This window comes from Papaver somniferum, chromosome 5, assembly GCF_003573695.1.
Source record: "Papaver somniferum cultivar HN1 chromosome 5, ASM357369v1, whole genome shotgun sequence".
In the NCBI taxonomy this organism is placed as follows: domain Eukaryota; kingdom Viridiplantae; phylum Streptophyta; class Magnoliopsida; order Ranunculales; family Papaveraceae; genus Papaver; species Papaver somniferum.
In genome coordinates, this window is record NC_039362.1 from 147,667,412 (window position 1) to 147,679,715 (window position 12,304).

The 12,304-nt window shown below is 38.5% G+C and overlaps 1 protein-coding gene across 1 annotated transcript; it reads left to right on the forward strand.

The window, feature by feature from the left end:
• Positions 1–8,779: 8,779 nt before the first annotated feature.
• On the forward strand, positions 8,780–12,093 carry LOC113283134 (long-chain-alcohol oxidase FAO2-like). The gene is made up of 2 exons (XM_026532292.1): positions 8,780–9,458; positions 10,240–12,093. The coding sequence occupies exons 1-2, from the start codon at positions 8,925–8,927 to the stop codon at positions 11,980–11,982; spliced, it is 2,277 nt and encodes a 758-aa protein (XP_026388077.1). The 5' UTR covers positions 8,780–8,924; the 3' UTR covers positions 11,983–12,093.
• Positions 12,094–12,304: the final 211 nt, after the last annotated feature.

Here is a 12,304-nt window from a genome sequence, read left to right on the forward strand (position 1 = left end):
ACCAATTTACCTCCTAAAAATAAGCCTATGTGCGATTTCCTTTCTGATCAATATATCAAGGTGAGACTGGAAATCGGTAGCAATAGATAAAGTCTAGATAACCTCAAAATCCAGACTTGTGCATCCCAATGAGCGGACTAGATTATTATTCACCTCACAAGTATTAAACATGTGGAATCACAAAATCTGAGACGAAGAGAACTTTGTGATTTCTATCTATCTTGTTTGAGTAAGCATCTCAATAATCAAAACAAGATCAGGATACACGACCTATCAATATAAAATATTATTGGACCTGGCTTCACGAATCCCTAGGTGAAGTCTTTTAGTTGCTAAACCCTAGAAGGGTTTTAGGGAGAGGATGACTCTAGTTTACAACTAGGAAAGACAAATAATAGTGTCGGGGATTCAAAAATCCCAGTTGCTTGAGGTTCTCCCTTATATAGACTTTCAAAGTATATGTTTCTTTAGGTTTCAACTAAGATAGCTTTGGAACCAAGCAAACAATATCCATCGTTGTATGTATCTTTTAAATGAGATTAACATACCAAGATATACACTCTGGTTAAGATGAACCGCAATCGAATCGTATACAAAGACATTGTTCATGGACGGTTAGTCGACTATCCGATTGAACCATAAGCTTAATCATTTTCATATAACACTTAAGACTTTAAGTTTGAGTCACAACCATAGGTTATAATGTGATCACTCATGTATATATAGTGTTCTTAGAGGTTTATTCAAATGCCAATTATCTCACAGAAATAATTTTTGTGCATCTGAAAATATTTGACAGGGCAAGTACGTGTACCAGGTATGTGCACTCTACCTTGTTCGTGATTGTTTTTGTCATGGTACATGTATCGGGTATGTGTACCCTTAATACAAAAACGAATTCAGCAACTCATAGAACTTTTTCGGTTTGCGTATCGGGTATGGATACCACACCCGTTTCAAAACCAACAATTCCTTTATGGTACGTGTTGATACATGAAAAATACTACCCCTTAGCCAGGCTAGTGTTCCCTCAAAAGGGAGGCGAACCCAACATGAGACATGGGGACTTGGGGAATGAAGCCCAATTCCACCAAGAAAGTGTCCATTAGATAGAAGGGACAAGGGAGAAATTGATATGAAAGTAGGAAGCCTTATTAGGGAAAGAATGGCATCAGTAGTAATTAAAGAGGTTTAGGACACATGGCATGATGTCACAAAAGGAAGGGGCTTTTGGAAAGTATATATAAAGAAGGACAAAGTACAATGGAAAGGCAACTCTCTCTCTCTTACTATTCTTGGTAAAGTGAAGTCATCTGGCTAGCTAGGATGGGTAGAACCTCAAACCTAAATTCATCCCTCAACATTTGGCGACCACACCCGGAGGCTCGTGCCTAGCTGACCATGACGCACGTAGGAGGCGCTAACCCTGATATAATAGAGAACCAAATAAATGACCGACCCATCAATTGGGAGGAAGTAACAATAGAGGATGATAGCGATAAAGAAACACCGATCCAAGGTGTTACCAGACGACCGGAAGGATATGGGTCCCAAAACAGAGAGGCGACGACAACACGAGGAAAGAGAACGCAAGTAACAAAACCTATACCATCAACCTTGCAAAATATGAAAAATTAACTAGAGGAGCGCTCACGAAGAAGGCAAGATCTTGAAGAATGGATCGCAAAAGCAGTAATAGCAGGAAAAGGCACTCCCAGAGAAAAGACGAAAGGCGAGAAGTGCAAAGACGACGAGACGATGGCGACGTCACCAAAAAAAATGGCGAAGTACTTGGAGGAGAACTATCAAGTGGTGAAACAAGAAAACCACTGCCGTGTAAGTATCCCATACCCGATGGATATCCGAGAATACTAATACCCCGAAGACTACACATCTCCAAAATTCAAGACATATGACGGACAAGAAAACGCCCGAGAACATCTTAGTCGATTCCTATCAGCAATGGATGATAGAGCCTCGGATGGAAAGCTATGCCTAAGAGAATTCCCCAAATCGCTCACAGGCATGACATTCACTTGGTATGACAACCTGAAGATCTCAGATTAGCCAAGGGCGCCTGATTGACCGACAAGTTTACAAAAGGTCTCAGGTCAGCCAAAGGCGCCTGATAGACTGACAAATCTGCAAAAGGTCTCAGGTTAGCCAAAGGCGCCTAATCGACTGACAAATCTACAAAAGGTCTCAGGTTAGCCAAGGGCGCCTGATTGACTGACAAATCTACAAAAGGTCTCAGGTCAGCCAAAGGCGCCTGATCGACTGACAAATGTACAAAAGGTCTCAGGTTAGCTAGTGGCGCCAGGTTGACTGACAAGTCTACAAAAGGTCTCAGGTTATCTAAAGGCGCCTGATTGACGGACAAATCTACAAAAGGTCTCAGGACAGCCAAAGACACCTGATTGACTGAGATCTACAAAAGGTCTTGGGTCAGCCAAAGGCGCCTGATTGACCGACAAATCTACAAAAGGTTTCGGGACAGCCAAAGACGCCTGATTGATTGATAAAACTGCAAAATATATCAGGTTAGTCAAAAGTGCCTGACCAACCGACATCCAAGAAGTTATAAGGGTAATCCATAAGAAAGGAAGAACAAGCGCCCTTGACTGACACCCATCCCACCTGATACCTACTCAATAAAAGGAGGGGGAGTAGGCGTGTGACCGCCCACCCCAACACCTCAACAAATAAAAAGAGGGGTAGGCGCGTTTTTACCAACCTCACATACCACCCAATAACAAGAAAGGAGAATCAACCAAGGATAATAAAATACCAACAACAAAAACAATTAATCAAACATCATAATATCCCACAATCCAAAAGCAAACAAGCAAGTACATCACTTGAAAGACAAGTTCAACAAAGCAAAATAAAGGAAAAACCAAGGGCGAAGCGCTTCAAACAAATTAGATCCTATCCAACTCTTGTCGCTTCTTCTCAAGCTCAGCGTGAACTGTTGCTTCCGCAGTCTCAGCCTGTAACACCTCGTCAGTGACCACGCCAACATCAGCAAGTAACAGATCTAGCGCCTCCTTCTTGCTAGAAGTTGTCTCCGAACACTTCTTCAGCTTCCCCTCCAACTGAGAAATTTTACTCGTGAGCCGACCATGAGGGTCATTTCGGCCCTTCACCTGTGCCAACAGCTCCTCCAACCACGTTATAGTAAACTTAACATTAAGCACGGACTGCACAGTAGTTTCCCAACTACATAACGTCGTTGCATCAACATGATCATCCTCTACGCGTTTAAGACGGTCTGCTACTTCCAAGAGATTCCTAGTCATATAGCACAAAATGCGGATGTCCAAAAGACCCTCCTTCGCCATATGACCACCACCACGCTCGACGATGTCCCTATAAGTGGCAGCATAATCAGTCGGAACCCAGAAGCCATGGACAAGGGTGTGGGTAGCAGGGTCTACACCAGCATCAATGACGCTCACCACCAGAGGGAAACGAAATCGTTCGTCTTCAGAGTCTTCTGACACAACGGGGTTGCTTGGTATGTCAGAAGTAGGAGCATCAGTTTGTTTCTCTGAAAGGGCATACAAGCTACCACCATCCATCTTAGCGCGTTTAGCAGGCCCATCGTTGCTGGGGACTACGCGCCGCACACCATCCGTGTCAGGCTTAAAAGTTTCCTTGCGCTTCTTACCCATATCCTGGCACCAATGACGATATGACAACATAACAAAGTAGCGATAAGTAAACGCAAAAAAAAAAAAAAAAGAGAGAGACTAACCTCAGGAATTGACGAATCTGGCAGAATATCAGCGGCTTTAGATTGAGAAGCACAAGAACTAGATGACGACTCAGAGCAACATAGTCATCTAGCTAGCTAGGACGGGTAGAAACTCAAACCTAAATTCACCCCTCAACAGTACGCATACTTGGTATGCGCACCATTTATGGTTCACGAGCAACATATTTTTTATGGTATGGATACCAGGTGTGCGTACCAAAAAATTGCTGTCGATATATAGCTACGCCGGTACGTGTACTGGGTACATATACTACGACTCCGGACCTATAACCGTTTTTCCAGTATGTAAGCTGGTATGCATACTGTCTTGTATCCAGATTTACAGTAGTTCTATATTTATCTAAATCAACTCAAAACATTCCCAAATAACATCAATGACACATATCACTGTTCCAGGCTATTTTTGAATGATAAACTTAAATCATGATTTAGATTATGAACAATAAATTGTTCTTGACCGAAATTCGTCAAGTATGAACAAATGTTCATTAAGCTTAGTCATAATATTTCGAGAACTAATTACCAAGACAAACTTGACTCGAAATTCTTGATATGCTTGCAATAGTATAGTTAGTCATGCGACATCGTCTTATAGATATAAGGATGAATATAACTTGAGAAATAGGTGGTTCAGTTGTCATTTACCTTTTGCTGAAGAAGTTATCCAAAAGCTTCGGTTGATCTTTGCCTTCAAACGGTAGAACACAGTGATGTACGATTCTCAACTACATACTTCTATCCTAATCCGAGACTTAACTAATTGTAGACTAGAAATCAAGATATAGTTTTGACAACAAGCTTGATATATCAACACTTGTTAGTTCGACCGAGCAATGATCTGACACTGAGTTTTCTCTGGAAGAAGATTCAACAATTTGCACATCTTATGTTTTTCAAACAAGAAATAATATCCATAATACGAAGTTTACGCAAATGGCTTTGTGGCAATTTTTTTTGCAATGTCGCTGCAGAAACAGGGAACCTGAGAAACATGATGTTATTGGAATATCTGCTCCTTTTCAATGGATTAATCATGTTGTCAACCAATTTCTTGGTATGGTAATGCAAGTTAACTGAAATAGGATTAACGGTGAAACATAAGATGAATTGATCCAAAGAGCTGCAGTGGTGGCGGGAAATTAACGGCAGAGCTTTTCAGTTTGTAGGTCGTTTCAATATCCTTAGAGGTCTTCACAGGTTCGACCGCTTATGCCTTCTAGATGCTTCACCAGCCGCTTCACAAGTCGCTCCACCAGCCGCTCCATGAAGGAGGATCCTCTATTACCTTGTATTTATGATTTTGTAATTAAGTCTAATGTAACGTTTAATGAAGACAATAGAAGACTAAGTAACGTTTAATGTAATCTAAATGTTGTTTGATATAAACATAACAACGGTGCAAATACAAAGATATTTCCATTAATTAAGCTAACGACAATATAACGGTGGATGAATCAGTTCATATGCTTAATAATTTCACTCCAACTTAAAACACGAAGGACATTCCCAGAAGTGTTTTTCATATGTGTCTTCTTTTGTAGAAGTGTGCAAATGCATAAAAAATTTGCAACCAAGGCTTGAGCATTCACTAATCATCTGTTTTGTAAACTCTACCTCTCCGCAGTGGTCAGGTTGTGGCTTTTTCAACTGGACTTTAAGCTTAATGTTTTTCCATGATGATGCTTCTCCACAGTGGTTGGATTGTGTCTTCTTCAACCTGGCATGAAGCTTCAATTTTCTCTTAGATGCTTCTACCTTTTCATCTTCTTGCTCCTTCATAACATCATCTAACATTCGTGGTTCTTCAGAACAGTTAGGATTTTGATATTGCAAATACCTGAGATTTTCTGGTTGTGATTCAACAACAATTTTGTTAGTTGAACAACCAACTTGTGGACACTTAGAATACATCCAAGGACATTGCATCAGACTATGGTCATCCATGAAACATAACGGACAAACCTCTTTTGCACACATACAAATTGTTTTCCTCTGTTTTTAGAAATCATGGTGTTGGTTGAGAATGTTTGTGGCTGTGTTTGGAAAATATTGGTAACAATGTATGATTTATATAAGGAAATATATGACTCTTATAATGAAGTCGTTATCTCGCCTCACGTTGAGCCGATCGGCCTTGGTTTATCCAACAACTGCTAGTCTCATCCAACGTCTATTATTCCACTCCCTATAAAATTCAAACGATTTCAACTCTAAAACCATATGTTCTCAATATTTCATTCACAAACTTCTTTACTAAAAATTGTCAAAAAAATGTCTGCTAGAATTCGTGGTCCTAAATTTACTAAAGAAGAGGATTTAGCTGTATGCAAAGCCTATGTTTTTCATTGGTGTAGAAAATATTATGCGCGATTAAGACATGTCGGAAACGTCTTTTTGGCAAAACATTTTCACCATGTTTGTCTCAGAAACGGGGAACCTAGGAAACCGAGATGCTCGTGGTTTGATCGCGCTGTCATGTCATTCCTTGATCAGGTACGGGAAATTGATCGAGAAAAATTTACCGGTGTAACTGAAGCTTAAGTGATCCAAACAGCTCTAGATAATTGGGAGGAAACTCACAGTAAACCTTTTTCTTACGAAGCTTGTTTCAACATTCTTCAAAATGGTCCATCTCAATCAAATCTGTCTTGCACCAGAGGGGCCCTCCCCGTCTTTACTATGAAAGAAGATCTTACTCTTGTTTGATGTTAGATACATCGTATAACGAGAAGTATAAACAATGATCATTTCTGGGAAAGAGTGTTGCAAAGGTTTGTGGCATTGGGAAATGAATATATAAGAAACAACAAGAGCCTAGAACTAAGATTTGCATTCATCGGTAAAGATGTCAAACGTTATACAAAAATTTATGGATGGTTCAACGTAATAATTCTGGATTGTCCAATGAAGAACTGGTGAGTATCTTAATACAATTTATCCTCATTTAGCGTTGCATCATAGTTTAATCAAAATAATATTAACTAACTTGTTGTTTATCTGTTTTTCAGAAAACTATTGCTCAAGCCAAGTTTATTGAAGAAAACGAAAGAAAGAGAGTTTAAGCATTCAACGGCTCTTCCGTTCAATCTAATAAACTCCTTTGTCTGGTTAGATCAATCTAACTTTAACTACCGAAATAGTCAAGTATAGATTCACACTCAAGCAATATAGATCTCAAAGAGATATATAGTGAATGCTGATCTCAGCGAGAAACACGTCAACAAAAACTATAAATAGCAAGCAGATAGAAATCTGTGAGCCCGATTGATATGAGAAACAACTTGAACGGTATCCAAAACCAACGTTTAAGTGTCAATCAATTGGTGAATCCAATCTTTTTGAATGCTCAACGTTATTGTTGTCGTTATGAAATCAAGTTATTATATATGTAAGGAAATGTAACAAGTATCACTTGATATAAGATGGAAGTCAACTTTTGCGGTCTAAATATTTTCATTAATTAATATTACTGTCACTTCTTTTACAAGATATAAACTTGACAACAATAAGAACTTAAATAATTACATCAATAAAAATCTAGTACAATCTTTAGCCTCCTGGTTTTCTTCATTTGACGTAATTTCCATTCAACGCGCTCGTGAACTGTTTCTCCTTTGTTTTTGAAACTTCGGTTGTCAACTTTCAAAACTGAAGCTTTTCTTTGCTTTTTAACGAAACATTTTCCCGAATTAACTTCTAAAACTTACACATAACTTTCCTTTTTACAATTTTCGATTTTTTTAAGACTACCACATATTTTATTTACACCAGCCTTAAGTTTTGCCTCACAGAAAAGAGAAATTGCCTTATGAGACATTTAAAGAGAAGATTGAATTTTGGTGTGAGTTGTATGTTTAAATGGATTAAATATTTATAGGTGGAAAAGTAGCCGTTAGGAAATTCAACCATTGTCGGATCTGTTAGAGACGACCGACTCACATTGAGCCGAGTCTCATCTCAATCTAAGCCGAGGCTCGGACCAGTGTGATTCGGTCGTCTCCAGCTGCTCCAGACGGCTTGTTTTGACTCGAAAACCCCTCTCCCCACTGCCCAAAACTCAGTTTATCCATCCACCTGGACAGGCATATCTCTAAATTAAATGATGTGGCATATCTCTAAATTAAATGGTTCTATTGGAATTGCTCTTAGGTTAATGGATTTGAAATGTCAGCGTGCAAAAGTAGCATATCAATAAGGACATTCTAGTCCGAGTCAAGCAGATTTACCAAAACGACCCAGTTAGTGAGTCGACAATGATTTTCGATCTCCCCAGGTTATTTTTTGCTCTCCCATTTACAAAAATCAACCAATTCCTCACACAAAAAAAAAAGGAAAAAGAAGAAAAAAAGAACAAACAAAGCAACAAGTTACAAGAAAATAAATGAACTCATGTACCACATAAAAGACTACAGCATGCCTATCGTGAAGCAAACCAGGCGGCGGACAAACTTGCAAACCAGGCGGTCAAACTGCAAGCACAACACTCGATTACCCAATCCACGAAAGTATGGCACGATATATGCCCACCTTTTCTATTAAACATTACACATGCAGCCTCTGCATGGATCAAATTCCCAAGAATTGTAACTATCTTTTGAGTTAATGAATCGGTTACACCTTTCAAAAAAAAAAAAAAAGTTACAAGCACTACAACAGATTACAACAACCCCAAGAGCTAAGGCCAAGCTGTTGTACTAATACACTTCTCTGCCCTCCTCTATCTATCAAAGGAGTTATTCTTTCAATTTCACTGCTTTACTCTGGTTTTACCTTCTGAGCTACTTGGACCAAGTTACGACCACTAAGTCATAACTTCAAGTCCCATCTACTGATATGGACGCTTCACCAATAATTGGACAGTCTTTAAAGGCATATATTGACAACTTGTACAAGATATAATAATAATTATTAGCATTAAATTCTAAAGTGACTTTCCAATCCCACCAAATTCATCTTTCTAGTCACCGGAAAAACGTAAAAACACAAACAACCACAGAAATCTCATGCTTATTTGAGAGCCTCGCATCTCTTTCACTCACGAGTCCCACCCAACTCCAACTCTTCAATTTGTGCTACCTCTATATAAACACTACACTCTACAAAAGCTGAAACATATCTAGCTAAAAGAAGTATATTCAGACAAACAATGGCGGAAGAAGAAGAAGAAGAGAAACAAACCCAAACAAGAAAAACTCATCATCCACTATTAGGAATAGGAAACAAAAACAAGAATTATAAATACAGCCATGGGTTTTCTTCATCTGATATTCAAACATTAAATTCTATATGTGAGACGTTTATTCCTTCTATCCAACCTGAGAATGAAAATTTCATTAAAGACCCATCTGAGATTCTTCAATCCTTTTATCTTTCGTCAGCTTCTCAACCTCCAATAGCTGATGAGGTAGCAGAATTGCTGTTAAAGAGGGGTTTAAAAGAAGCTATTTTTATAGTGAGATTAGCTTTAAAATTACTCTCAACTAGATTGGGAACTCTACTGCTATGTGGGTTTATATGTTTAACTCCGAATTTTCCTTTTATTAATAATTTCTCACAAATTTCTTTGGGAAACAGAGAAATAATTTTACAAAGATGGTCCAGTGGAAGGTGTTTCTTCAAACCTCTGAGAATGGTTTTTGTTTTGATTAAAATTCTCGGCTTCTTCACTTATCTCACTCAGGTAATTATTATGCTTCTTAATAATGATTTTTTTCACTTGAATCTGCATTTTAACTGTTAAATTGTTTGGTGTTTTGCATATTTATGGTTGGAATAGTGTATATGACTCTAGCTAGCTACACTACAGCACTGTCCAAAGAAACTAAAAGTCTATTTATCTGTTGCAACTACTTTGTCATTAACGTGTTTGATTAAATGGAAACTAACATGCTTTATGGGTTGGTGAGAAATATGAACTGATCTGTTCGGTCTGGATTGTACTGATGTGGCTTAGCCACAATTTGTACTAATGGTCATTTTATATGAATTATTGGTATACCTCTTCAGGAATTTCTTTGTTGTACAGAAATGTATAATTAGTTTTTTCCACTGTCTGTTGTTAGCCATCACAGTAAAAAATTACCATTAAGTGAAGTAACTTGAATGTTCAACCTTTGATATGCATAAAATTCGTAAACTTGGTTTCTTAATACTGTCAATTTCTGAACTTGGATGCGTATGCCTTAGCTTTGACCTTTTGTAATAGCCGAATGTTGATGGTGAAATTCCACATAAAGAATGATTCCAATGTCTCTGTTTTGTTCGTCAGATTAAAGATTAGGTGGGAAATCATAATCAATAGAATCATATTCCATTTCATTGTAGTCCACTATGATTTGTCTCATTTGTCTGTTTAGCTTTCATCTCTTTCACTTTTGTACGAGTCTTTGTGGGAAGATACGATTCCTCGATAAATTTATAACACTTTCTTACCGTCATCTCTCTGTCTGTCTCTCTTGCAGATCGATGAGAATTTGAAGAACCCAGCATGGGAAGCTGTTGGTTATGAGGTGGAAAACAATGAGAACTTATCTGAAACTTGTAAGAAAAAGAGGCCTCTTGACAGAGGAATAATAGAAACTTCAAATGAGACTGACGATACCCTTATTCAGTCTCTAACTCGAAAAGGCTTGAAAGTAACAGAAGATGAAAGACAAAATCTCTACAAGATTGAATGTGATGTTGTAATTGTTGGTTCTGGTTGTGGAGGAGGAGTTGTAGCTGCAGTTTTAGCAAAATCTGGCCAAAAGGTGCTGGTTCTTGAAAAGGGGAACTACTTTGTACCCGAAGATTATTCATCTCTTGAAGGTCCATCTCTGGATCAACTATATGAATCAGGAGGAATCTTGTCAACTTTAGATGCTAAGGTTATGATCTTTTCAGGATCAACAGTTGGTGGGGGCTCAGCAGTGAACTGGTCGGCATGCATCAAAACTCCAAGTTCTGTACTCCAAGAATGGTCTGTGGACCATAAAATTCCACTTTTTGGAAGTTCCGACTACCTTGCTGCCATGGATACTGTGTGCAAACGAATAGGTGTAACAGAAAACTGTAAAGTGGAAGGGTTTCAGAATCAAGTATTGAGAAAAGGGTGTGAGAATCTTGCGCTAAAAGTTGAAACCATACCAAGGAATAACTCGGAGAATCATTATTGTGGTTCTTGTTGTTATGGTTGTAAGACGGGAGATAAAAAGGGAACTGATTCCACTTGGTTAGTTGATGCTGTGGAAAATGGTGCAGTAATCATAACTGGATGTAAAGCTCAGAAATTCATATTGGGAACAAACAAAACTACAGTTCATACTGCTAAAAAGAAGAAATGCATTGGAGTCCTGGCAGAAACTATGAACAAAAACATCTCAAAAAGGCTTCAAATTCATGCTAAAGTTACAATTTCAGCATGCGGGTCTTTATTAACACCTCCATTGATGAGATCAAGTGGATTAGAGAACCCGAATATTGGTAAAAATCTTCATCTTCATCCTGTTCTTATGGTGTGGGGATACTTCCCACAATCAATACATGACTTGAAAGGAAAATCATACGAAGGAGGAATAGTCACATCGCTACACAAAGTTGTTTCAGATGATTCTAATGATTTTCAGACCATTATAGAAACTCCTGCACTGGGACCAGGTTCTTTTGCTTCACTAGTCCCTTGGGTTTCAGGAGTTGATATGAAAGAAAGGCTTGTTAAGTATGGAAGAACAGCTCATTTATTTGCATTAGTAAGAGATAGAGGATCAGGAGAAGTGAAATCTGAAGGAAGAATAACTTACAGAGTAAATAGGTTAGACAAAGAGAACCTGCGAAGTGGTTTAAGAACGGCGTTAAGGATTTTGATAAGTGCTGGAGCAGTTGAGGTTGGAACACATCGAAGCGATGGACAAAGACTTAAATGTGAAGGGATTAAGGAAAAGGAATTGGAAGAGTTTTTAGATACAGTAACTGTACCAGGAGGTCCTGGTTCCAAAGGAGAACATTGGAATATGTATTGTTCCGCCCATCAAATGGGTAGTTGTAGGATGGGTGTTACTGAGAAAGAAGGGGGAGTTGATGAAAATGGTGAGAGCTGGGAAGCAGAAGGCTTATATGTATGTGATGCAAGTGTTTTGCCAACTGCTGTTGGAGTTAACCCTATGATTACTATTCAGTCTACTGCTTATTGTATCTCAAAAAGACTTGCAGAGTCCCTTAAAAAGTAATGTTGCCAGAAAGATTAAATAATCGATGTTTTTGTTAGTCTTGATGTTTCTTTCAAGCTTCACATTTTAATAAACTTTCTTTGAAACTGTTGTAATAAGCATTTCTTTGAAGCTGTTGTCTGTTGTACATGTTATTGAGCCACTCTGATGGTAACAACTTCTGACTTCCTAAGAGCATCCACAGTGGGCGAGGAAGACTAAAAATTTGGGTTGATTTTCTAACGCAGCGGGACGGAGTAAAGATCAAAACCCAGCCCACGATCAAAACCCAGACCATATTTAGTCGCGACCAAATCCCAAATCCTAATATAGTCGGGCGTAA

Coding starts and splice junctions, on each gene's coding strand:
- LOC113283134 (XM_026532292.1), top strand. CDS start 8,925: ATGGCGGAAGAAGAAGAAGAAGAGAAACAAACCCAAACAAGAAAAACT. Junction 9,459..10,239: donor TCTTCACTTATCTCACTCAG/GTAATTATTATG, acceptor TCTCTCTTGCAG/ATCGATGAGAATTTGAAGAA.